General features: G+C 31.5%; 2 protein-coding genes and 1 long non-coding RNA gene across 3 annotated transcripts; 1 reads left to right on the forward strand and 2 right to left on the reverse strand.

The window, feature by feature from the left end:
• The first annotated feature begins 9,683 nt into the window (after nt 1-9,683).
• On the forward strand, nt 9,684-13,913 carry LOC129287009 (uncharacterized). The gene is made up of 8 exons (XM_054923141.1): nt 9,684-10,783; nt 11,323-11,714; nt 11,998-12,247; nt 12,350-12,515; nt 12,621-12,723; nt 12,974-13,102; nt 13,207-13,422; nt 13,495-13,913. The coding sequence occupies exons 1-8, from the start codon at nt 10,564-10,566 to the stop codon at nt 13,774-13,776; spliced, it is 1,758 nt and encodes a 585-aa protein (XP_054779116.1). The 5' UTR covers nt 9,684-10,563; the 3' UTR covers nt 13,777-13,913.
• Nucleotides 13,914-14,854: 941 nt separating this feature from the next.
• LOC129314811 (uncharacterized) lies at nt 14,855-21,315 on the reverse strand. Its single transcript, XM_054958247.1, has 3 exons — nt 20,996-21,315; nt 18,539-20,614; nt 14,855-15,600 (listed from the first exon to the last, which is right to left on the reverse strand). The coding sequence occupies exons 2-3, from the start codon at nt 20,210-20,212 to the stop codon at nt 15,217-15,219; spliced, it is 2,058 nt and encodes a 685-aa protein (XP_054814222.1). The 5' UTR covers nt 20,213-20,614; nt 20,996-21,315; the 3' UTR covers nt 14,855-15,216.
• Nucleotides 15,607-18,520, reverse strand: LOC129314820 (uncharacterized). The gene is made up of 3 exons (XR_008594286.1): nt 17,040-18,520; nt 16,325-16,363; nt 15,607-15,975 (listed from the first exon to the last, which is right to left on the reverse strand). It is a non-coding gene; the product is annotated as an uncharacterized LOC129314820 (long non-coding RNA).
• Nucleotides 21,316-25,979: the final 4,664 nt, after the last annotated feature.

Raw genomic sequence — 25,979 nt, forward strand, 5'->3', positions numbered from 1 at the left:
AATCTAATGTATGAAGTACATTTGATAATTTTTTATGTATATATAGTAAAGTAAGAATAAATTAAACTTCAAATGATTTTAATTTTTATTAACATAATCCCTTTCAATATGTTTTGTTCTTTTACTTTTTAAAATTATAGAGTGTTTTAAATATTGTAATATAACTATAGTGCTCGTGATCTTTTAAGTTGTCCTTTAATATTCTTCAATTAAAGATAGATAACCTACCACATGAATAGCCTCTTGAAAGTTTGTTATGATTGATGCATATGTTATATATTTTATAATTATATAGATTACTTCTTTATGTGTTACTTTTGCAATGGAATTTAAAAACTCTTGGCCTATAAATATGAGGCATGTGACAAGAAATTGATAGCTTGTCGTGAATGAGAATCACTCCCTATTTCCTCCCCTAGTTTCTCCCATCTCAATTTCTTATATTTTCTTTGTTTCCATAACACATTATCAACACATATTTTACCACTGTGGCATAAATTTAAAGAATTTTTTATTGATGCTTGTTGATTTTTGTTCGAGTATAGAGACACCTTGTTCAAATGAAGTGGTGAAAATTTACAAATTTATTTAAAAGAAATGATGGTCTTGTAATTTTAAAGAAAGCATGAACTTTACTTATTCATGACTGATTAGAGATTTATATTGAAGTATAATGAATGTGTCTTATTTTGCATCATCATTATATTTTATATTTTATCATTAAAAAGTTCAAGTTTTATTCTTATATATTTGTGATGATAAATTTGACATTCATTGACATTTTAAATTCATATTATTGAATGGTCACCAAGCCATAATATTCTCGATCTTGTGATTAGATGGCTAAAAGTAGCATCACTTTTGATAATGATCTTTTGTGAAAGACCACTTTATAGTTCTAATAAATATTATGAAATTTTTTTTTGCTACAAACAAATAACATAATCCAAAAGGCTCATGATTCAAACATTTCACTACACAAAAGGTTTTGATGGCACTGTAGGATGTTTTGCTATAGTCATGAAGACTAATAGCTTATAGAAAATCATGTCATTTAAAAGTAATAGTCTTAAAGACTGATCAAAATGTTTATTTTGTTGTAACCACATCATATGTAGTCGATGCCCAACTTGAGAATTAAAGGCCACCATGTTTTAATTTTTCATGTATGTTAAAACAATGATATTCTGTCATTATCATTAAAATTATGAGCAATGGTTACAATATGGCTAGAAGCCATTTAAGCAAATGGTACCAAATTTATTCAAAGTAAATGCCCAAGTGGTTATAAAAACTAAAAAGAACTATGAGATATTGAAGAAAATACAAAGAGTGGTATAAAATAAATAGACAAGAAAAAGGCAATTATTGATTTATCACAATATTAATATATTGTGTCAGTGTATTTCTAAATCTAAAAATATGAAAATTAAATATTATTTGTATGAATTTTACACACTTCTCATAATATTGTTGAAATTTTGATAATTAACTCTTATCTATCTCAGTCGATTAGGCTTTTGAGTTTTGCTTTTAAATTGCTATTTGACATCTCTAGTCTTTTTTTTTCCTAGCCATTGTTACGTGGGATTATGGAAGCTTTGATGTCATGTGAGATTGTCCTTAATGACGTGTGTCAGATAATTTTAAAGCATCTTACAAGACATAATTCTATTTTGTATTTTAAAAAAATTATACATATATATTGCAATTAGACTTGTTATTTGTCGTACTTGAGAAAAAATTATCTTTTTATATCACATTTTAAGAAGGAAAATGAGAAATGGTTTAACTTCACAAGAAAATTTAATATGAGTAGTTGACAGTTGATGTTGATGGGTATAAAATCATTTTTATGATATCTTAAAACAACATATGTGTGTGTTGCAAGTTAAATTCAAGAGTGCGATAATTGTTCCATGTTAATGTTTATGTTAAATCTTATTTGTTTTTTCACATTCTTCTCGTTTTTTTTTCTTTTCATTTTAATACCTACATGCCATAAATTAATTGTAAATTATTTAAACTCTGGTCTTCATATACATATATATATATATTAGTCTTCATAGATTTATTTTTCAAGCTCATTTGAATTTCTTTATTAATTCAAGAAATAGGTTTTGAAATGTTACAAAGTATATATAAAAGGAATATTGATTATATTTTCAATAAGAGAATTTTTGAGATATGTGTGATGAAAAAATTGAAATATTCTGTATTAATGCTGTGAAACATATTCATGCTTTGAACACACATAAAAAGTAAATTAAATTGAGTATGTCATTGGTGAGTAATGAGAATATAAACTTGTGTCTATATGTATGTATATTAGCAATCAATATATGATAGTTTCTAAAGAACAAATGAGGATATTTTTTCTATAGTGAAATTATTAATAATGAAAAACATGACTCCATATCCCTATATTAGATCTTTGCGTTCAATCAATTGAAATACATTATTGGTGAATTGGAAAGTGTGCACGCATACATTCATGCAACTAGACTCGAGGGAGAAATTGTTGGAATATAAGTTGGATGAACTTTCACTTATATATTTGTATATTTCCTCCCAAAGTACAATAAAATATTTTCAATTGATATCACATCAAGAAATTAAATCAATCATAAATTGTGAAAAAATTAAAACTTTTACTGTTAGTTAAAAATGTTATAGTAAACTAAAATTTTACTTATATTGACAAATATATTATGGACATAATTTTTTTTGATTATTTTGAATCATATATATGATGTAAATAATTATTGAGAATATATATTCATATTCATTGAAGAGCTAGTATATTATTCACTAGCAGCTAACATATGTATTATGAAATTATATCATTAGCACATGCTGCTTATTCTCAAAGAGTTGATTATGAGAAAATCACTAGTTATAGTTTGAAATGAATCTTCACATTTCTAAAAATACATCAAATTTATATACATGGGTCAATTCAACTAGCATGTGAACCATCCAAGTATTTGATAAAAGTTAATAAATGCATCTATAAGATAATTATATGTATGGTTATTTCTAACTTGCAACCTAGAGTTTGTAAGGTTGTTTGAATAAAGCATTATAGTGAGTGCACAATTTTTAAAACATGTGATTCAAACAATTTTTGTTGAAAAATCTAGTGAATTTTATATATCAGATTTTGCAATAATATACTTGTGAGAAAAATAGTTGAAAAGCCTATTTTACATAATGATCTAGCAAAATTGCCTTTGGTTAGGAACAAGATATTTTTTCAACTTGAACGTGCAATGATTATCCTTATTATCATTCCACCACACTAGATGGATATTTGGAAAAAATTGAGAATAAATGTTAGGTGAAAAACTCCTTCTTGTTCGTTTTTAAATGAAACAAAATAATTTTTTTTAAGGGAAGAAATGGAATTATGAGATTTATTTTATATGATGAGTTAATTTTCAATTGATCAAGTTTTCTCAACTTGAAGGGAAGAAATGACTAATTGAAAAAGGAAATATATAGAATGCATTGTCATGATTTTATTCAGATCCTCTCTGTAACATTCTAATTTAAATTTTAATAGTTAATTTAGGTTAATAGAAATTTTAAAAAAATATTTAGAGATAAGCAAATTAGTAGAAGATAATTATTAAATCTAACTTAGGATATAATTATAAATTAAAAAAATAAAAAATAAATAATAAAAAAATATTATTAAATTATTATTATTATAATAAAAAAAGAGGAAAAGGTATTAAAAAAAAGGGACGAAGAAGAAGAAGAAGAAAGTTTGACTTCCTTTTTCGACATCCGTGCAATCATTATATAAAATAATAATAAAAAGAAGAATAAGAGAGAGGAAAGAAGAAATAATAAAAAAAGACGTGGGACCCACTGAATTTTTATAAAAACTCACCTGTTTCCTTCGTTTCTTCATTCATTCCTTCATGCGCGAGCTGAGACAGAGTGAGCGTGAGTTGTCGATGCAGGAGATCTGAGTTTTTAAAATAAGAGTTTTTAATAGGATATTTAAGATGTGATTTTAAGCTTTTCAAGACTAAGTAAGTGTTCTAAAAAATTTTCTTAATCATCCTTTCTCTTTAGTTTTTGATTTTGTGGTGATAGAAAATTTACGATCTGGAAGAGGGATGAATTTATGTTGAATAAATATGATTTATGAGGTTGTTAGTAGTATAATAAATGTTCTAGAGTATAAATTTGTTGATGATCTTTGAATCTGTGGCTTACGGATCAAATTCTAAACTAGATCTGAAAATATATGTTGATTTATTAAGGTTTAGATAATTATTTGGGATGAGAAATGAATTATTATGGCTATAGAATTATGATTCTAAGCTAGAGACTCAATTTTTAATTTTTAGATATTTTAGGTACGAATTTATGAAATAAAAAAAAATTTTGATAATAGAAATTAGTTTAGAAGTTGATTTCTAGATTATTAATGTTTATTGATGAGTAAAAGAGGAGTTAAAAATTTTACTTAATAGTATTAACTCTAGATTGTATTAAGATTGAGATTAGAAATTATGTTATATTTTTAATTCTATTATTAGAATTATTTTATTAGTTTCAAAAAATTAAAACTAATATTTATAAATAATATGTTATTTGTAAATTGTGTTGTTGGTGAAGATTGTAATGGAAGAGAAATTATAAGGAATAATTTATTGAAAAAGCCACGAGGTAACCATGCTTTTAATTTGTGATTAGTGTTACTTCATGTTAATTGGGTGATTATTGAGAAAATTATGAATTTTGTAATATTGTATAATTGTGCAATATTATTATGAATTTATTTGATTATTGTGAGAGGTGTTGGGAGACTTGCTATTGTTGTTGTATTTATGTGCCACGTGGTACGCTCCTATTGGAGCTCAATAGGTGGCTTGTAAGGGCTCGGGCTAATCTACCTTTGGTCGGGTAATTTAGCACCGAGTGAGGGCTACGGCTCGAGGTTAATAGAGAGATATAAGAATGGTTATTTGTGTATATTGTAATATTTCTTATATTTGTTGGAATTATATTGTTTTTAATTCTCACTTAATAAGCACACACTTAACTGTTTGTATATACTATTATAAATTGGCTATGGTTACTTGGACTGTTGAGTCTCATTATGTGATTAACAATTTTTAGGAGAAGAGCCACAAGTGACACGTGGAGGAGTCTCAGAGGCTTAGTGGCATATATTCACTATCTCTTTTGAGTATTTGATTTATGATTTATAATGTGCTATATTGCCAATATTAGGGCTTCTTGTTTATTGACAATTATATAAATATATAAATGTAATCATGCCTTTCAAACTATTTCTATTTTTGGTATACTTTAGATGACTGTAATTTTAATATTTAATTTACTTTGGAGTGGTTAAAATGGCATGATTATAAGGCTAAATAACTGGTTTGTATTAAAAATTGACTAAATTGTTTATTTTACTTGTTGGGAGTATAAGGATGTCTAAATATGATTTAGTTTACTTGTTGGGAGTATAAGGATGGACAAATGTGATTTAGCCTACTGGCATGTGGGAGGTAAAAATTTATCTGAAATGTTATATTGTGTGAGTTGAAGCCAATTATAAAATATTTTATATTGAAATTATTGATATAAAAATGTGTTGGGTAGCTGTAACCTAACTATGGTTGAGTTAAATTATCTAAAAAAAAAATTTGGTGTGTTACACTCTCAACTAACAATATGAATTAAAAGTTCATCAAATGCATTCATAAGATATTACAAAATATTTGTCAAACACAATTACTAGCCAAAATGAGAATTATTAAATTTCATGTTTTATCTGAAATGCTCTAATGATTATAAAAGAAAATGAGATATGCATGAAGCATGATAAGGTTAACTGGTTCCAAATATAAATGTCTTAAAAAAGGAGCAAATAATTAACACAATCATGTTGAGGAGGCAAACACTTTAAGCAACAACAAATAATTAAAGACAGGGCATAATTAATCATAAAAATCTCAGAAGAGGTTAAGCAACAAAAAGGTTTCAAAAATTTATGTCACAATTGAAAAAATAGAGTGAAAAACATAAAATTATTGACAATAATTTTAATAATAATATCACATGATCAACTGAAAATATAATATAGAAATATGATAATATAAAGTAGATGGAAAGATGTTTAGCCAGTGAAAAAGAAAAGGAAAATGACACAATTTGAATAAAATTACATTTATTTTAAACATATGAAAATTCATGGACTTGTAGTCCAAACAATTGGAGTGTAAAATTATTATGAGATATATGAATAGTTATGTGAAATTAAGGGCTTTCACAATGATGTAATGATGATCATGACTAGAGATGTTATCTTGTGGTGGATATTTGTATATATTATTAGTTTGACATTATATGAGATTGAAATATAATGCATCTATTATATATTATGGCATATGCATATGATTCATTGAATATTGAAATTTACATGATAATTGTTGGAGGATTCAAAAAAAGAAAAAAAGAAAAAGAAGAAGAATGCTAGAAGTGTGACCAAAATAACTATTTGTTATGTGGATTTAACTAATTCGAGTCCATATAACTAACTCAGTGGATATGCATGAAAAAATATGTATAATTTTATAAATTGAATCATTAAATATCTTGATGATTTCAAAATCATTATATTTTTTTTGATAATTTTGTCTGTAAAAAATGTTGAATTTAATGGTATATAAATATCACATATTCTATGATAATATTTACATAAGCAAAATTAAGTCCATGGAGGTATATAAATGGAAACTGAAGCGAAGGTTTTGTACAGTTCTATGAAACTATTATATAAAATTATTTTGTTCAATAAACAAATTGAATAAATAGATATAAGATATATCACAATGATTTTCATAATAAATATAGTATATATTGATAATTCAACATATTCAGAAGATATATTAGAAGAATATGTATGATTAAAATATATCATACAACAATCACTTTTGAGAAATTAACATTTTCTATTGAGATACAATAATAAAAAGTGATATCATTACTAAGGTGAGTAAAATTGATATCATTAACAGAGGAGGTAAAGTACATGCTATACTCTTTTTTCTATAATCAAGGTTTTTGATAAGATTTTCAATGAGGTAGCTTTATTATATACTCCTCCATTTCTATTTATAGAAAAAAAATCAATTTTTTCTTTTTTTTAATAAGAAAAATTACATTTTTCAGCAAGCATTTATTGTAAATTTTTTAAATCATCCCTCATAATTTTATCATTCATAGTCATAAGAAATAATTAATGAATGCTTGATTAGCACAATTGACGAAGGGTATTATAGTCTAATTTTTTATTTTTAGACACAATTAATATAATCAATTGATTTTGTTAAATCGTGTAATATAATTTTTTTCTCCTACAGATAGAAATGAAGGAAGTATTGTGTACTCTTTTTTTTTTTTTCATTAGGATTTTATCCTATTAGGTTTTCCTAATAATGTTTTGACGAGACATAATATTTGTTTATAGACATATAAGGAAGAGTGTTATAAATATTATAATATAATTATGAATGTCAATAACCTTTTAAGTTATCATTTGATATTTTTCAATTAAAGATAGATAACTTACCACATGACTGGCCTATTAAAAGTTTTACATATGTCATATAATCTACAATTATATAGATTAATTATTTATAAATTACTATTGTAGTAGAATTTAAAGACTTGTTGCTTACAAATACGAGGCATGTACCAAGTAATTGGTAGCTTGCTGTGTATGAGAATCGCTTTCTATCTCCTCCCCCAATTCTTTTTTATTTTTTTTTTCATTTTTTTATCTCAATTTCTTATATTTTTTTTATTTTCATAACACAGAGTTTTTTCCCCTATATAAGTAATTATACTCTTTCTCACTAATCCATGTAATTGACATCGATATTCTGTTATATAAGTTAATAAATTTTAACGATGGAACATCTTTTTTAAAAAATAAGGTTAATAATCGAAATAAATTTATTGAGAAAAATTAAACACTAAAAAAAATTTAAAAGAACTAAAAGTTATGTTATTTAAAATAAAAATTGACAAGAGTTATTTGAAGGCGTCGTCATTTGTAAGAAAAACGGAAGGCACCATTCGACCGACATGCCTTGCCATTCTTGCTGGAAGGATGGTACGATCAACGTCTTTAATGGAGGGAAATGTTGTGCCCCCCCTGTTTTTCCGGGAGACGATTTCAAATTTAATTTAATTATTTACATTTCAAATAAATTTTTATTCTACTAGATATATATATATATAACCTAAAATAATTAATAACAATCTTGTAACTGTAATTTTATAAAAATAAATTTATTATCTAAAAAATCGCGCATTAAAAACCTCAAAACCAGATTATCCAAATTAAAACCGAACGGGTCAGATATGATGAAGGACCATGGCTATACTATGTCAATTTTTGTGTGATCCAGTAAACAGGGAACGAGAAAGAATCTAATTTGTTTGTAGACATGATTGCGAGGCATGTAACATATTTTAATGAAATAAAGGTCGAGTATCCAAAAGCGAAATCCAATAAATCAACATGCAGTACAAGTATATCAGTAAGTTTCCTTTCCTTTTTTTTTGGCCAATCAAGTACTTCCTTGATACTATATATATTAATCACCTTTTAAAAATATAATATGATCTACTTTATAAGTTATTAATTAATAATAATATTTTATTTTAAATTAAAATTTTTAAATTATATTTAAAAAATAAGAGAGAGAAAAATAAAAAAATAATATAATATAATATTATTTATTTTTATTTTTTACTTTTTATTATATTAATATTGATAAGATTAATAAAAATAATTTGTAAATAAATTCAAAGAGAGTGGGTTAACAATTGGAGAGCAGGCGGGACGTCTGGTTAAACTGTTCTGGTACTAATATTGTTCATTTCCATTTGATTTTATTCATCTCTTTTAAAATTAAGAAAAGACGTTAAGTTATTAAAATAATTAAAAAATATTTTAATTTTTTTTAAAATAATTGATTGAATTTTTTAAAAATAAAATTTTCTAAAATATTTGTTATATAAATAAAATAACTAGATCATCGTCTTGCTACAGCTTAGCTTTGGGTAGATTTGGCGAGGCGGCGGGAGGACTTGAATTGACTACCAAGGAGGGCCCCTTGCTTTAGTCCCCAATTCAGCTCCCTCCTCTAGACTTGCCATTGTCATTGACACCATGATCTCATCTTCATCTTCGTTCCCAATAAACCTTTTCATCATCATTCTCGGCTCACTCGCTCTTTCATTGTTCCACGTGTCTATTTCACGCCCCGGCCCCCACTTGCTCTTCTGTTCTCTTGCTTTCCTACACGACACCACACTACAAACCCCTACAACAAGCAAACTGTGATACTCACCCAACTACTCCAATAATCACTTTCAACCTAAAAACCACTCAGCCAGTTCACACCCAACACATTACCCATCTTTGTTTTCCTCAAATAAAGGAAAAACAGTTTTCCATGCTTTTAAACTTTCAATTTTGCCAAAAAGTCAAAAACTTTAATTACTTAATACATTTTATTATACAAGTGATATTCATTGCCCTCTGCGTGGAGCTTTATTTATAGGAAAAGAAATGCAAGGCTGGTCTGCCTGGACAATGCTCTCGCTCACAGGTGGAGGAGCATTTTTAGGAGTAAAAGAAAGAAATAGAAAAAGGCGGGACGATAATTGATAACGGATGTGATCATGTGAAAGAATAGTTGGGAATCGCTGAGGGACAAAGTTGATCCTTCCCTTCATTGTCAGGGTACGACCGCCTTGTGAAATGAGTTGTCTGGGTTCCTCCTCAGGTCACTGTCCTCGCCACTTCACCTTCCCCCAAACCTTCCTCTCCTCGGTTTTCGTCTCCTTTTCTAGTGTCACCTGTTTTTTTCACAATTACTGTATCATTTTAAAATTGCCGAAGGGGCCCGATACAAGTATCTGCCAAAGTTGTCTGCACCATATTCTTATCCTCTTTCACCTGATCGTCTCTCCTACTCCCCTCTCTCTCACGCTCTCCTTTTTCATCCCTCACCACCTTTATTTTCAGCCTTCTAAGCGCAGTAAGGCCTGTACTCCTTTCCAAACGTGTAATCGAGGTTGCGGCCTTTCTGGTCTGTCGTGGCCGCTTTTCTAATTCTCTTCCTGTTCCTCGTTTAATTTGCTTCTCTGCTCGATTTCCTTTCATTTCTTGATAATTTCTTGTTCTCCATAAATCGAAGAGAATTTCCCACTGCAGTCTTAATTTCTTCCGATGAGCGGTGCGTTGAGTGGTTCTGTTGAGGGCTTTTCATCCTTCGCGGTTGAAACTATTTGCAGCGAAATTTCTCAAGCACTTGAGGTGCGAAAACTGAGAATCCTGTGATTTATGAGGTCCCGTGTCCTTGGAGTTGGAGCCGTTGGAAGAAGCAAATTATTGAAGATTGAGCTGGTTGAAATGAAAAATGAAAAGTCGGAGGAACGCATCCTGTGAGTGGAGTCTCGAGATACTCGGCGGTTACGATAAAAAGTGCTAAACTTGTGGTGCACGAGTTGAAAATGGAGGCATCGAATCAGAAGTCTCTGGAGAGAGTGGTGTCACAGAAGGCTCTGCAAATGGGAAGCTCTTTTCCATGTCAAATTTGCGTGGTGGGATTTCTCTGCGGAGTCTGCCTCGCCTCTTTCTTGTTGGCTGCTCTTACTTCCTTCAGCTCTTTTCAAATTGGTCCGCTGTCATTCTCTTCCATGTCCTTAACTAATTCAAGTTCCGGCGTTTTAAGTAAGTCGATTTCTCCTTCGTCATTTCTGTTGATTCTTATTGATTCTTGGTTTTCATACAAAAGACTCTGCAACTGGTTTTTGAGTTCTGCTGAGAAGAAGCTAGGAAAACAGGGATTTTTCACTTTTGTTGTAGGGATTGAACCGATGTTATGATGAATTGTTACCCTTTTCCAAAGTTGAGTGAAAAGAAAGATTCATTACGCTTCGGTTCAGATTCTCATGAAGGGAACTTGATGAGAATAATCTGAGTCTTGTACTTGAAGCGACTTTAAATTATAAACGCTTTACGTTAAGCGTACTCTATCAAGTAATTGCTGTACTTTTTTTTTGACTTCTGACTACTGCTGCAGCATAGATTAGGGATAATATGCACTTGCCACTGCGTAGTATTATTGTTCATCTACAAAAAAAATTCAAGTTACGAGGTGATGATAAGAAATAAAAATTATAGAATAAGGGAAGCAGGTCAATATAATGCAGGGCCTCAGCGATTGAATTAATTATAGACTGGATGAAACTATTCTTCGTTTTTGTTAGGTAAGGTTACAGCTACGGGGTGTGATTTGAAACTGAAGGAAACAGAGAGATTCACGGATTTGAAGATAAGTAGAGAGAGAAACAGCGATGGGAGAGTGTCTTTACTTTACTCAGCTTGGAGTGGTTTGTTGGCCAAATCTTCAAGTGAAACATTTGAGGAGCTGCAGAAACTTGGAATTAGTAGGTCCAGCTTGCCGAGGGCACCTCATTTGGAAGACTGCAAGGTGACAGCAAAGCTATACGAGCGCCTTGATAAGCGTACTGGGAATGAGAGCTTCCCTCCATGGACTAGTTGGAAAGGATTCTTGCCTGCCTACCCTGCTTCTGCAAACAATGCTCACATTCAATATTTTAGTCACAAGGCTGCATCTGACGGCGCTTATCCTCCCTGGGTATGCGTCTTAAAATTTGTATGCGTCTTATAATTTGTCTTAGGTTCAAAACCGAATGGGAAATATGTCCTCCGTCTGCTTTTCCCTTGTTCACAAGGCAACAACTCTATCTGTTTAGCTTGACTAATTTTGCTACTTAAACATGGTTTCTAGCTCTGGGAGATAATCATTCGGCTAACAACCTGTAGATGTTCAAGGAAGATTTTTGGGCTTGATTTTAGCATCAAACAAGATAGGCTATTGTGATTTATTAACAATTTGCTGACATGGGGCACTTCCGCAGGTTGCAGGATCTGATGAAGAAAACTATCCTTTGACTAGAAAAGTGCAAAGAGACTTGTGGATGCATCAGCATCCACTGAACTGCCGCGACTCAGATGTCAAGTTCCTTGTAGCTGACTGGGAAAGGTTACCTGGGTTTGGCATGGGGGCTCAGATTGCTGGAATGTGTGGACTTCTTGCTATTGCAATCAGTGAAGGAAGAGTCCTCGTCACCAACTACTATAACAGGGCTGATCATGATGGTTGCAAAGGTATGCTATGGTCATACTTCTAATACTTTATCTTGGAGCTTGTTGATGAACAATAAACAGTGAATTGGACAATACTATAAACTACCAATCCTTTATGTTCAGGGTCTTCCCGGTCTAGTTGGAGTTGCTACTTCTTACCTGAGACATCCCTGGAATGCCGCAACCGTGCTTTTGAACTACTAAAAAGTGAAGAGGCGTTGAGAAAGGGAGTTGTGACCGCTAAAGAAAATTATACATCAAAACATATATGGGCTGGACCAACACCTAGGCAAGCTCTTGCAACTTCAACATCAAATATTTAAGCAGCTTTTAGACCGAGAATCTGTAAATAGAAGTTTTTTTTCCCCCTTCTAGTGACAATATATGCTTGCAGGATATGGGGTGAGCCTTGGAAGTATTTGCAACCAACAACTGAAGTAAATGGCAGCCTGCTTGCTTCTCATAGAAAAATGGATAGACGGTGGTGGAGAGCACAGGTAGGCTATCATACATGCCGAATGGAGTTATTTCGCCATTTTAGTAGTCTGGACCTAGCTCTATTAACCAATGTTGTTATTGTACACGATCCCTTTTTTTTTTGTATGATAAGTGTTATTTCACTCCGGTTCATAACACGGGCAATCTTTAGCACTTCAATACTTTAGGGATGACATTGTGATTATGTTTATGGGAAACATGTAATGCTGCGTTACATGATGTCGGTGTTGCTGTTAATTTTGTTTGCAGGCAGTACGCTACTTAATGAGGTTCCCAACTGAATACACGTGCAATTTATTGAATGAGGCCCGTCATGCTGCATTTGGTAAATTAGCTGCCAGAATGGTTCTTGGCGGTCTAGCGGGAGACTGGCCAAAGGTTTGTTGCTTGTCACTGTCAGCTTTTCGTTAGTTTATGTACTTGAAGTATTCATCAAGACTAGTTCTGATGAGTTCTGATGATGAAGGTTTCGGGTTATGCAGAGGACTAGTGAGAAGCGAAGGTCTGATATTGATGATTATGTGTGGTCAAATCACAAGGCATGGGTCCCAAGGCCTCTTCTAAGCATGCATGTAAGGATGGGAGACAAAGCGTGTGAAATGAGAGTGGTGGAGTTTGAAGAGTACATGCAGCTTGCCCACCGGATTAGGAATCGATTCCCTAACCTTGACAACATCTGGCTCTCTACTGAGATGCAGGTGCTCATAACTTCATTGTTTGCTCGCTTCATAATTTTACATTAGATGTGGTCTAATGAAACTTGGATTCAGGAGGTGATCGACAAAAGCGGAGAATATCCTCATTGGAAGGTTTACTATACGAAGATTATAAGGCAGGAGAGGAGTAACATGTCAATGGCGGATTACGAAAGGAGCTTGGGTAGGGAAAAGAGCACTAATTATCCATTGGTGAATTTCTTGATGGCTGCGGATTCGGATTTTTTTGTGGGAGCACTGGGTTCCACTTGGTGCTTCCTAATAGATGGGATGAGGAATACTGGGGGGAAGGTAATGGCTGGTTACTTGAGCGTCAACAAGGACAGGTTTTGGTAGAAGAGTCCATTCTTGTAAATAGGTCTATGGTCAACCAAACCCTTATTATTCTTTCTTTGTATGCATAGCAATGACAATGATAATGGTAATACACCCTTATCTCTGATGAGAGTGAACTAAAATTCGTTGGTGCTTGACATAGCGTTTGTACAAAATGTGTGGCGGCCCCTTTCTTCACAGGGAACTAAAATCTGAGGATAGGTGCATTTTAATAATGAAGACGTGAATGAATTTTACGAGTGAGTGAAATGCCAGGGAGCCGCAGGAAACATGAGCTCTACTGAGTTTGGCTTACTTGTTCATCTCATATCAATAATATGTAGTAAATGCAATGAGAAATTATAACTGAACTGAGAAATCGAATCGTCCTAATAATCAATAATTAGTATGCATGACATATAATTATAATTCAATTCATGGGAAACGGGTACTCCTGGTTATATTTACAAGTTATTTTTATTGGTTTTATCAATATCAATATGACAAATATATAAGGGATAAAAGTAACTGAAATTTTAAATATAACTCTCAAATGAAAAGTAAATAAATCATATATTATTCTCTCTCTCTCACATTTTAAGGGTAGTTTAAAAATTTTAATTTTAAAAAATAATTTTATTAAAGTAGATAAGACTACTTTTAAAAGACGCCTAATATAAAAGATTAGAAGAAGTACTTAGTTACTGCTATCAAGCGGGCAGAATCAACTTGTACGGGCTAGTTTATGATGTTGAGTCCGAGGCCGCTGCTGTTTTTTTTGTTCTTTTTTAATAACCATCCAAAAGTTACCAAAGGGGGTAATCTGAAATCTCCTTTTACTAGAGTTCGTCGCCTTGGATCAAGACTGCGGCGTTGAGTCAACAAATTTTGCTTTTGTTGTCCACATCTTGTCCATACCGAGAGAGTAAAGTACATTTTCAACTGTAGGGGAGTATATACATCCAAGAAATCCATCAATCAAATTTAAACTTTAAATTAAAAATACATATTGTGGAACCAGAATTTGAAATAGATATCACAACATGTTGTGAGTATAGTCATTTCATCCATATGAGTGAACAAATTACATGGGTCATCGTAAAAAATCGTCCATGCGGAATAATTATCAAGTGGTATAATACCCAAATTTTGCACATCCAAAAAGTGAACAACACTCAGCTCACAAAAAGAGGAAGATCGATAATCAAGATATGGACGTAGGTACAATATTGGGAACTAAGAAAAATTAGACAAAAACAGAATATTGAAGGTGCCATAGACTGAGACCCTAGCTCTTCAATTTTACTTGACGGGGTGACGGTACAACAATTTCCAGAATCATAATTAAATCCAATATCACGAAAGGGGGAAATAAAAGGTCAGCTGTGCACAAAGAAAGACAATTATTCTCTTTCTTGCAACAATTTTCATGGCGAAATATTACCGGTAGATGGTTTCGTATTATTCTTCCACGTCTTCACCCGACTGATGCACTCCATCCCCACTTTTTGTCACAGTTTGCTTCCTATTTTTCTTACTTCTGGCTTTCTTGGCCTTCATACGGCGCTTCTTCTCACTGGCATCCACCCATTTGTAGTCTGAAGGTATGTTGAAAGGGTCAACTTCATCCTTATATCGGTGACTATCAGAGTCACTGGACTGCCCGCCACGACTTCCTCTCATCCATGAGATCCAGGATGTAGACCCCTCCGAATCCTTCCCTTTGGCATCCTGGAAATGTGCCGGGCTGGAGAGCGGAGTGGAGAACTCCTCTGCTGGCTGAAGTTCCTCAAATTTTGTAAAAGTAACAAGCACTCGTATAGTAGGGACTATAGGAATGGCAACCTGCATATCGAATGAGAAACCTTTGAAGCTTACTTGTGTGCAGAATATGCCACATTTAGAGAGCACCAAAGCGCCTTCAAGAATAAAGGGTTCTTTAAATACCGCAATGAAGGTACATGCAATCTGGCATGTTCACAACCCATTTAATGTTTGCGCTTTTTTTATCCCAATGATATGGTCAAGAGTATTGTTTAGACTGTCTAATGAGATTTCATGTCCATTAAAAGCTTGAAAGCCAGTGTTGGAGCGGTGTTTCCCTACCTAAAAGCAAAGGCTAAAACTAACAAGAGAAAAGTAGCCATGTCTTCCCCATGTCTAACCAAGAAATGTATCTTCAAAACATAATTGGCTGAAAGGCAGTCCCCTGAGAAGACACTAAAAAAACCAGGACATTCAACAAGAGGCTTGTAAAAGTAAGAGAGCCAATTCATTAAATATAATTTAATACAAGTTCCAAGTGTTTAGGAAAAAAAAAAGATTAACCCAAAAAAAAAAAAATTTACTAATCATCAACATCTCCACTAATAAATAATATGAAGTTCAAGCTGTGATTTGACCAAGCAATGAAAACGTATCTTCAGAAATGACCACTGTACACTCAATGCTATTAGCAACAAGCAAACATCAATTTGAACCAAGACAGACAGAAACCAGAGCAATATGTAATGTTATTACACTGCCACTCAAACAAAAATTTAATTCTTTGATGTTTTGATAGGCTAACCTGAGTAACTGCCTAAGCATGAGTTTAGATTAAAAAAATCTGCAACTGATGCAAAAATCAATTGAAGTTAGCAAACTAATGTTAGGGAAAAAATATGTAACTTTAATGTGATTTATGTTTAGAAACTTTTTTTCAAAAGTCAATTGAACAAAATGAAATTTGTTTAGATGGTTCGATTCAGAAACCAAAAATGTATAATGACAAAAATGAACATGAATTTTCTTATATACATTTTTGTGATTAATTTAATATTTTTAGGAAAAAATATTAAGCTGAAAATAAAAACTTTTTTTTAAAATTACAAATATAAAATACATTGATAAATCAAAAAGAGTTAAATGATAAAATTCAAAATACTCAATTATGAAAAGCTAAAATAAATTCATAAATTACAAAATATGAACAACAATTTTATTTTAAAGAGGTAGAATTAAACTTTAGATGATATAATTTAAAAATCAGTTTAGATATATAATGACAAAAAAGAATATAAATTTTATCATATATATTATGATTAATTTGATATTTTTAAGAAATATTAAACTTTAAATTATTACAATTATATTTTAAAAAGGTAGACTTAATTAAAAAATCTAAAATAGAAATTAAAAAGCAAAGGTTGCGCCCTTTGATCTAGAAACAGTACTAGCCATGGCCATGGAATGCCTCGTCTTGAAGACAGAACAAGAAACTCAACGGATGAACAAAACCCAACCTTGACAGAGCAGACACGACAACAATGTCGACGGAACCCATGACCTCCACGGACGGCAACAACAACAACTAGAGAAACAGTACGCAATGCCAGCCAAAAGAGATGAAGGCAAGTCAAGCAGCAGATTTCTACTTCTTGAAGAGAGAGGTGAGGACAAAAGAGAGAGACCTAACAATCAACTCACTTTTCTAACCGTGTTGCTTTAGAAGCTCATTCTTTGAGCTTCAGATTTGACAATCGTTTTCTCCAAAAGCTCTTCTGAGAAAATTTTTATCCAAACAAGATTAAGGGCCTGTTTGTTTCAACATATTTTTGATAAAAAAAAAATCTATTTTGTGATATTTTATTATATTTGTTTAAACTTTTAAAATAATCAAAATCCGCAAAAAAACAAATTTCTAATTATTTTAAGTTACTTTCAATAGCTTTTAAAAATAATCTGATACGGTAGATGAGAGAAAGCTTTTTTTAAAAGAGATGGGATATGTGAAGATATCATAAAATATTAAAATAATATATTAATAAATTATTTTTATAAAAACAAAACAAAAAAAGATATCATAAAATTTAAAAATAATTAATTAATAATCACTTTTTTATTATTGTAACCAAACATAAAATAATGTCCGTTTTTATAAAATATCTATAAAATGAATCTCTTTTCATAAAATATCTAAATTATCTAAAAATCACTTATTTTTTAATCTTAAACAAATAGGCCCTAAAAATTTTCTAATGAGCTTTTGACACCCCAACTGGTGTTTATCCAAACACACCCTAAATCAATCAACATGTACCTAATCCATGGTAGAACTAGTCTGACTGCCATGACATCCAAACTTTTGGGGTGTCTAGTAGAAGGAAAGGAAGAGCTTTCCCCTTCCATATTAAGATATATAATGTCCACTATTTCATGTGATAATTACATTACAATTATCATTTCTTATCGCTATTTTTTTTTATTAAGGGACACAAAGGACATTTCAAAACTACAAATTCACTTTTCAATTTCATTCCATTTTATCTTGCATGCTAAAAAGCCCCTAAGTCTCCTTGACCGAATAAATTTCCTCTTTAATCAGCACATGAAGCAGGCTTGTATTGTTCGACTATGGCTTGACAAGGTCCATCCATAATAAAAATAACAGTAATATCATGAAATCACTATTAGCTATCTTTGATCATAAATTAACATGGAGTCACGAACAGAATCATTATAGTGGCCACCTTATATATAGAACATGCCGATCAGAATTTTCGTCAAAGTTGTGACACTACATAACTTGACAACATCATCAGAAAATCAACATTTTCATCAAAGGATATATGCACTATGAAATTAAATGCAGTAGTTCATGTTATTCTTATAGAAATAAGACTCGAAATTTTAGCTTTTTTTATAAGACCAAAGATGAGTATAATATTGGGTCTAATCACTGTGTCTCTGAAGAGCCACTATATGATATATGAATTCAAAAAAGAAAAAAAAAATTTATTACCTTGACAGGAAATGTTCCTTGAGGAAGTTTAGTTGTCAAAAGTTCCCTGAGTCTCCTAACAGCCTTAACCTTGTTTGCTAAGATGTCAAGTAGTGGCAGGAGCTCATCTGTTTTCAAAGGAAAGTCGGGTGTCAACCACAGCACAGGTCTCAATCCCTTTTTATACTCGCTCTCGTTCTTAGACTCATTGACTACTCCTTTCTTCTTCTTCTTCTTACTGTTTTTATCCTTTCCCTTCTTGGCATCTCCAGCATCCTCCTTCAGAAGCTCAGATGCTGGCTTTTGTTGATCACCTGGTCTTTGGTTGCTACCTTCTGGGGCCATTTTTGAGAATTTCTTCAAAATTTTTGAATCTTCAGGATCATCACTGCCGCTCTTCGTGTTTTTCTTGTTCCAACCAAACCAGCTCTTCTTCTCTTTAACTACACCATTGGCTTCACAGTTCTCATAGGAAACTGCTGAACCATTTTCTTGACCATCAAACGACCCATGGTCCTCATCTTCACAAATACTCTCGGAATTCCCCATACGAAGCGCAGAATCCAATTGCATTCTTTCCTCAGCAGTCAATACATCATCATATCCATCATTATGTTCTCCATTGATCATGCTTTCTTCATCATCCGCAGCAAAAAGCTCTTCATCTGTCATGGCACCAGGAACCCGCCTTGACTTAACACTCACCATCACGTGAAGCATGTCATAAACTTTAGCCTTCCAATTGCCAACCATCTCGGTCTTCTCTTGGCGCCTCCAATTCAAATGGGGAACAAGCTCAGCCTGAGTAACATCAATACCTGGTCTATACATATTTGTTCGAGACATTAGGGAAACTTCATGGGCAACTTCAGCTTCTGTTGGTTGTGTACCAGCTCCTTCCAAGGCATTTGTGATTTCCTTCTCCTTATGGGCAAGAACAATCAAAGAACCAGGTGGTAGAGTTAAATTACCATCATCTGAAGTATATCCCTCTCCGAGGAACAAAAATGTCTGGTCTGACCGCTGAATGCGGAAGCCATCAAATCCAGCAAGGGTCATGTCTGCTCGAAGATTAGCACCACGTTTCCAAATGCGATATGTATCTGATGGGGCTATGCGCCCAATAAAAGGAATGACAGAGCTCTCAAAATGGAAAGTTATTTCCATGTAAAAGTCACGAATTCGAGCAGCTGAGGCAACAATGCGGGGCAGCCTACGACACCACTTGGCCCAAGCCAACGGTTGATAATGACGTGCCATAATCATGGCAATTGCTTCTTCTCTAGTGCAGACTGCTTCCTGGAGAGCACTCCAACCATTATCATTCTGCAGACTCCAATCCGCTCCAGCAGCCATTAGAATCTCAGCTGAGATGGGATCCCTGAGACGTACTGCAAGGTGGAGAGGGGTCTCCCTAGCGGGAACATCACGACGGTCAATAACCACAGAGACCTCATCTGCTCGTAGCTCAGCAGCAAGAGATTCAGCCTCTGTCTTGACCTCACCAGCCTTGGCAAGTCGAGGTAGGGCGGAAACAATTTGCCGTAGGGCCGCATGATCACGCCTAGCAACTGCTAAGTGAGCAGGACTGTGAGCATATTTAGATAAATCTTCCATGGATTTGTCCCCTACCTCTCTCTTTTCCCTTTTCGCTGTTCCTAGGCCACAATCATGAATGGTTCCATTTGCTTCCATCACAGGTAAATCTTGAGTTAAGAAGAAATGCTGCAGATTTCGCTCATAGCATTGCTATTCAGTTCAGGGACTAAAAGCAAATACTACTGTTGCACTCACTAGGGAAACTAGCCAAAAACCGCCCAACGAAAATAGAAAACTCTTTTATTCTTCCCCTCTTTGACCCTTCCCTGCCGGAATGAACCTCTAGTAAAATAACTCCTAGAGGCTCTATCAACCGCCCGAAATGATTTACAAAATTTCAACCCTCCCAAAAAATTCAAGTCTCGAGTCTATCCGCTCCAAATCTTTTCACCACGTTCATTTGTTCCCCAGGTTTTTGAACTTATACTCTAAAAGCCAAGTATATAGCCTCATCTTGAGTTCCATCGCAGCGGATTGATGCTATCTCGGAGCTCAAATCTGTAAACAAACAAGGCCTTGAGATAAAGTGGGAGGAAATCACCACATAAGAACAGTCAGAAACCAAGATTTGCGCAAGGAGAGCTACAATTAAGACGGAGCATCCAGACTCTACATGGTGGCTAGCATATATGTACTTGTTGAGAATAATTAAGAGGAGTCAAATTATAGTCTTGATATATACAAGTAAAACGGCCACAATTGGGCCGAGCCAAGATTGGGTGACCTAGGAAATTTGCATGAAGTTAGTTGATCTCACATCTACGGAGGATAAGGAGAAGATCCAGCAGCAAGTCAGCAGCAAGGAATTGCGTCATTATCGGAAGCAGACCGAAAAAAAAGAAGAAGAAGAAAGAAAAAAGTGTGGACAGATGGACTTACATTTTGAACAAGAATCCAAGAAAGCAGCGGGAGAGAATCGGGAAGGACAGTAGGGAGAGGATGATCCGTGTGAGAGAGGAAGGAGGTGGGAGAACTTAGGGTTGAGCTCCGAGATCGGAAGCAACTGGGGAGATACAGAAGAGAAAAGAGAGGAGAGGCAGAGATAGAAGGGGGAGAGGGAATCGGGCGGCTGGAGCGGAGCGGGATCTAACGGTCAGGATGGATTAGGGACCATTAATGCTGACAACACAACTCAAAAGGACAGGAGGGAAGTGGAATCGGTGCGGACTCAGGTCAGAGAGAGGCTCTGTGCGTTTGGTGATTCCGTTTAAGAGGCCAAGACTGTCGCGTTGTGACTAATTAAGTTGGAATTCACTGTTCACCTTCACCAGATTCTCGGTTTGGTAATTTTGTTGCCCTCCCAAATCATATCTAATTTTGTTGCTCACCTCTTTCTTTCATCGCACCATCCCATCTTCCAATCGCCTCCTCTGAATTTAAGGCATGCAATCCGCTCTTGATATTTTCTTTTCTGAATAAACATAACTTTTAGCCTCTAAATTTTATTTCAAATCTCTAAATTTTTATTTTTTTTATTTTTTAAATTTTTTAAAATTTCTATACTTTGCTCATAAAAAAATAAATAATATAAAATAAAAATATAAGGACTTAAAATATTAAAAAAAATTATTGAGACCAAACACAAAACATAATTAAAGTATATAGATTAAAAGTTATGTTTATTTTTTTTTCAATTATTTATTAATTATTAGCTAATTCTTTTTTTACTTTCCCTTCACCCTACTAGTTAATTGGTTGAGACGTATTAATAATTTAAATTTGAATTAGTACCGGCCATTGATATAGATATTGTTTCACAGAAGTTTGATAATTTGATCGTATAATAATCAAATAAATGATGATTAACATTCAAACCCAAGGGCCAAAACTGATGATCAAAGGCTTGTTGGTTTGCTCTCATTTTATATTTAGAAAAAAAATTTTACTTTTAAAATGTTAAAAATTATTTGAATAAATATTTTGTTAAAAACATATCTTGATAGCACATTTGAATAGTGATTGAAAGTGAATTTAAAAAATATAACTATTTCAAATTTTAAAAATTAAAATGTTATTTGACCATATTACTTAAAGTTTAATTTCTTATTTTTATTTAAAAAATATTAATTTATTAAAAAATATAATTATCATTTCAATAATAATAATTAGGTATTAAATTTTATCATTGTAAATTGAATAATTAATCATGTTAATTTTTAGCATCAATCCATAATAAAAATTATAAATCTTTATCACATTTTTTAAAATTACAAATTGAAAAAGTATAATTAACTAGAGATCAAGTTTTAACATTATAGATTAAATTTTTGTTATTTAAATATTTATCATATTTTTAAATATTTTAAATATATTACATTTGTGTAATAAAAATTACAAATCATAATAAAGTAATATTTTTTATATAATTATACATTTAAAAGTATATTTTACTATCATAATTCAAACAACTTTCAATATATTAAATTGACTTTTACAAAAAATATATTTAAACATAAATTTTATTATAATAATTTATTTTTATTAAACTAACTTTTGTCAAATGAACTTTTACTAAATAAACTTTTAATAAATTAAAAATTAAATATATGTTAAATATGTTTTGAAATTATATTCTTGAAATGTTGATAAGTTGTTTTTAATTAAAATGTAAATTTTTTAATATGAAAATTTTAAATGAAGACTGAAAATAAATAAAAAAGTATTGACCAAACATCATAGTACATCAGAAGAAATGCTGCTAAGATATGGCAGCGGCACGTAATAGAGCGTACCTGCGCTGCGCAAGCGACGATGATCATCAAATTCAAATGCATTTATTTTGTTTCTCTTGTGTTTGCCTTTTAATCCCTTGTAATTTTTTTTTTAGTATATTTGTGACTACGCCTGTACAAAAGACAAGACAGAATCAAACTTTAGATTAATTTAAAATTTGATTTTTTTTTATAAAAAAAATTAGGTTAGATAGCCTATAATTCAATCTTGTTCAAACAATATTTAAATATTAATAAGATTAAATTTAATCTACAAGATTGAAAGATTAATTCTATTAATCTAATACCCACTTAGCTTTTTTTTTATTTTTTTCTATGAGAGACAATAATATATTTTAATCTAATAAACTTTATAATAAAAAAAGTTATAATAATGATAAATCCATAATAATTTTCAACAACAGGAAAAAAATTTTTGTTATAGTCAAGATGATTAAATTTATAACTTTAATAAAAACAACACTCAATAGACTTCAATAACACTACATTAAGACAATAATTTAGTAACAAACTCAACAAATTTTTATACAATTATCTCCTTAGCATAAATTATACTTGAAGTATTTATTAAAAATAAATTAATTATAATTATATTAAATAAATTAATAAGATCGAATTAGACCAAGTGATCTAAATGTCCAATTTCTTATCCAGTCCAAGCAAAAAAAACTAGTCTGTTATCTTTTTTAGTCTTAAAAAACTAGTATTTATATAGATCGAACAAGACTGAACTATCTCAAGTCAGACTGAGCCAAGCAAAATTAGGACCATATTCTCACCAGTAAAGAAAAAAATGATGCTGTTTGAAAAAGAAAAAAAATACCTCTGCTTGTATCAAAGCAATTGATTGGAATTCCACTCTAATTTATAAAATATTTTTAAAAATAATATTTAAAATATAAAATTTTTAATAAAAATAAAATTTTATTAATTATTTTTAAATATTAATTTTTTTATGTATTCTTTTTTAATAACCTTTTATAGATAAAATATTTAATAAAGAGTATTTTTAAAAATATATATTTTTATTGTAAAAAATAAAATTTTAAATTATGTTCAATAAATTTTATTAATATATATAATTTTATCTTGTAAATTAAAATGTAATATATCAAGCACTTTATGGATTTGGTAGAATAATCGGATTAGTTCAATATTTTTGTCCCTGGTAAAAGAGATGTCCAGCTGTCACCAGAGACGGAAAAAGAGTCATTCAATTTCTTGAACAGTGTGGGCTAGTACTTTATGTACCTATGTAATATTTTATCTCCAGCTCCTCTTGGTACGTAAGCGTGATGGGGTTGCGGTAGATTACACATATTTCTTTTGAAGTTTTTTTTTTTTTTGGGGCAAATTTCTTTTGAACTTTATTGCTTTTCCAAAACAACACATATCTAAGATCCACATTTATGCGTGTCGGATATGACACATTGATATTTTATTTTTTAAAATATATGACACGTTTTTAATACATTGATATACATTTATAAAAAAACAATAAAAATATTTAAAATATAATTTCAATTTAAAAAATATTCAAAATAATATATATATATATATATACAGGGCGAAACCAGGATTGAAAGTGAGGGGGGCCAAATTTTAATGTAGGTTGTTTGTAATTTATTTTTTAAATTTTTTTAATATTTAAGAATAAAAAATTATTAAATATTACAATAAAACTAACATATAAAGCATCAATTATAAATGTAATAAGAAAGATAACATATATGACATAAATATTAAATTTCACTTTTTTACTAATGATAATTTAACATTCATCATGTATCAATAATACTTCTTCCATTTAAAAATATAAATTAATTTTAATCAAATTATATTTTTCAATAGATTAGTTAATTGTCCTTAAATCGATGCTATCTTTTTATGTTTCCGTCAAGCGGTATATTTATTAAGAATTTTTTTTTTATCATTAATTACACATTGTAAAACTAAAATTACCTTGTATTTTAAATATCTAATCTTTTAAAAAATATTTTATATTTTTAAATATAAGAAATATTATACAAATAAGAAAGTATAGTTATATATGTAAGTGAGAGGAAGGGAGGGTAATTCCCCCCACCCTTTTTTTTTTTTGTAAGAAACAGTAGGAAGGCCACCCAACCCATGCACAATACACACGTGCATAATATATATGAAGGGGCGATGGAGTTGGCCCCTCACAATACACCAAAGTCCATCTCTACATATATAATTATTTATAGTAATATAAAGTAAAACATAATTATTAATTATACTTTTATTTTATTTGTATCTAATTGCCTACCACCTAATTTCTACTAATAGGTAAAGATGATATGGTATTACTATATTCTCCCCGCTTACCGTCATCTAAGAATTATGTAGCTTCCATATCAAGTTTATCGAGGGATAAGTTTGTCACTCTCAAAAATTTTTTTTCCTACTTGGAAGGGTTAGCTAACAGCCAGAAAAATAGGAAACAATTCAATGCAAATTTGGTTCATAGTAGTTGATAAACCACTTATACCATGCAACAATAAATCTTTACAACCCTTAGAGGCCTCTATAAAAATGTGAACATGTCCAGAATATCTATGTGCCATCTTTGCTAGAAAAAAAAATCAGCACAGTGGTTCACCTCACAAGGAGCATATGACAAAGTAGTCCACTAGTATTCAGATATTCTAAGTTGAGCTTCAATGGTTTCCTCGTAAAAAGGGATGAGTTGGAGAAACACCTATGTAGATCAAATTAATGGCACCTAGTGAGTCGACATGAATATGGAAGTTTTGGATATCTAATTCTTTACAAAGCAATGGTTGCCTGTATTTCCGCCACGATGATAGTTAGTTATCCCATCTCACACATAAAACCCGCAACCTAATTCCCTTCAAAATCTTAATCAAATTGCCACAAGTTGTACCATTTGATTCGTTAATCGAGGCATCAACATCAACTCTTAAATTGTTACTGGTTGGAGCTTCCCACCTGGCTTCTATTCAGCAACCATTTAAAGGTACTCGAGTGGTAGAAAAGGAAGTCGCTTTCTAGCATTTGTGATATGCATTTATGGATAAATTATCAGCATTATGTCGAGTCCCTTGGAAAAGGTCTTTACATCTTAGAGTCTAGAGAAGGCAATAAAC

The sequence above is a fragment of the Prosopis cineraria genome, unplaced genomic scaffold (assembly GCF_029017545.1).
Source record: "Prosopis cineraria cultivar Desert tree isolate PC_DT_omini unplaced genomic scaffold, ASM2901754v1 PC1, whole genome shotgun sequence".
Lineage (NCBI taxonomy): Eukaryota > Viridiplantae > Streptophyta > Magnoliopsida > Fabales > Fabaceae > Prosopis > Prosopis cineraria.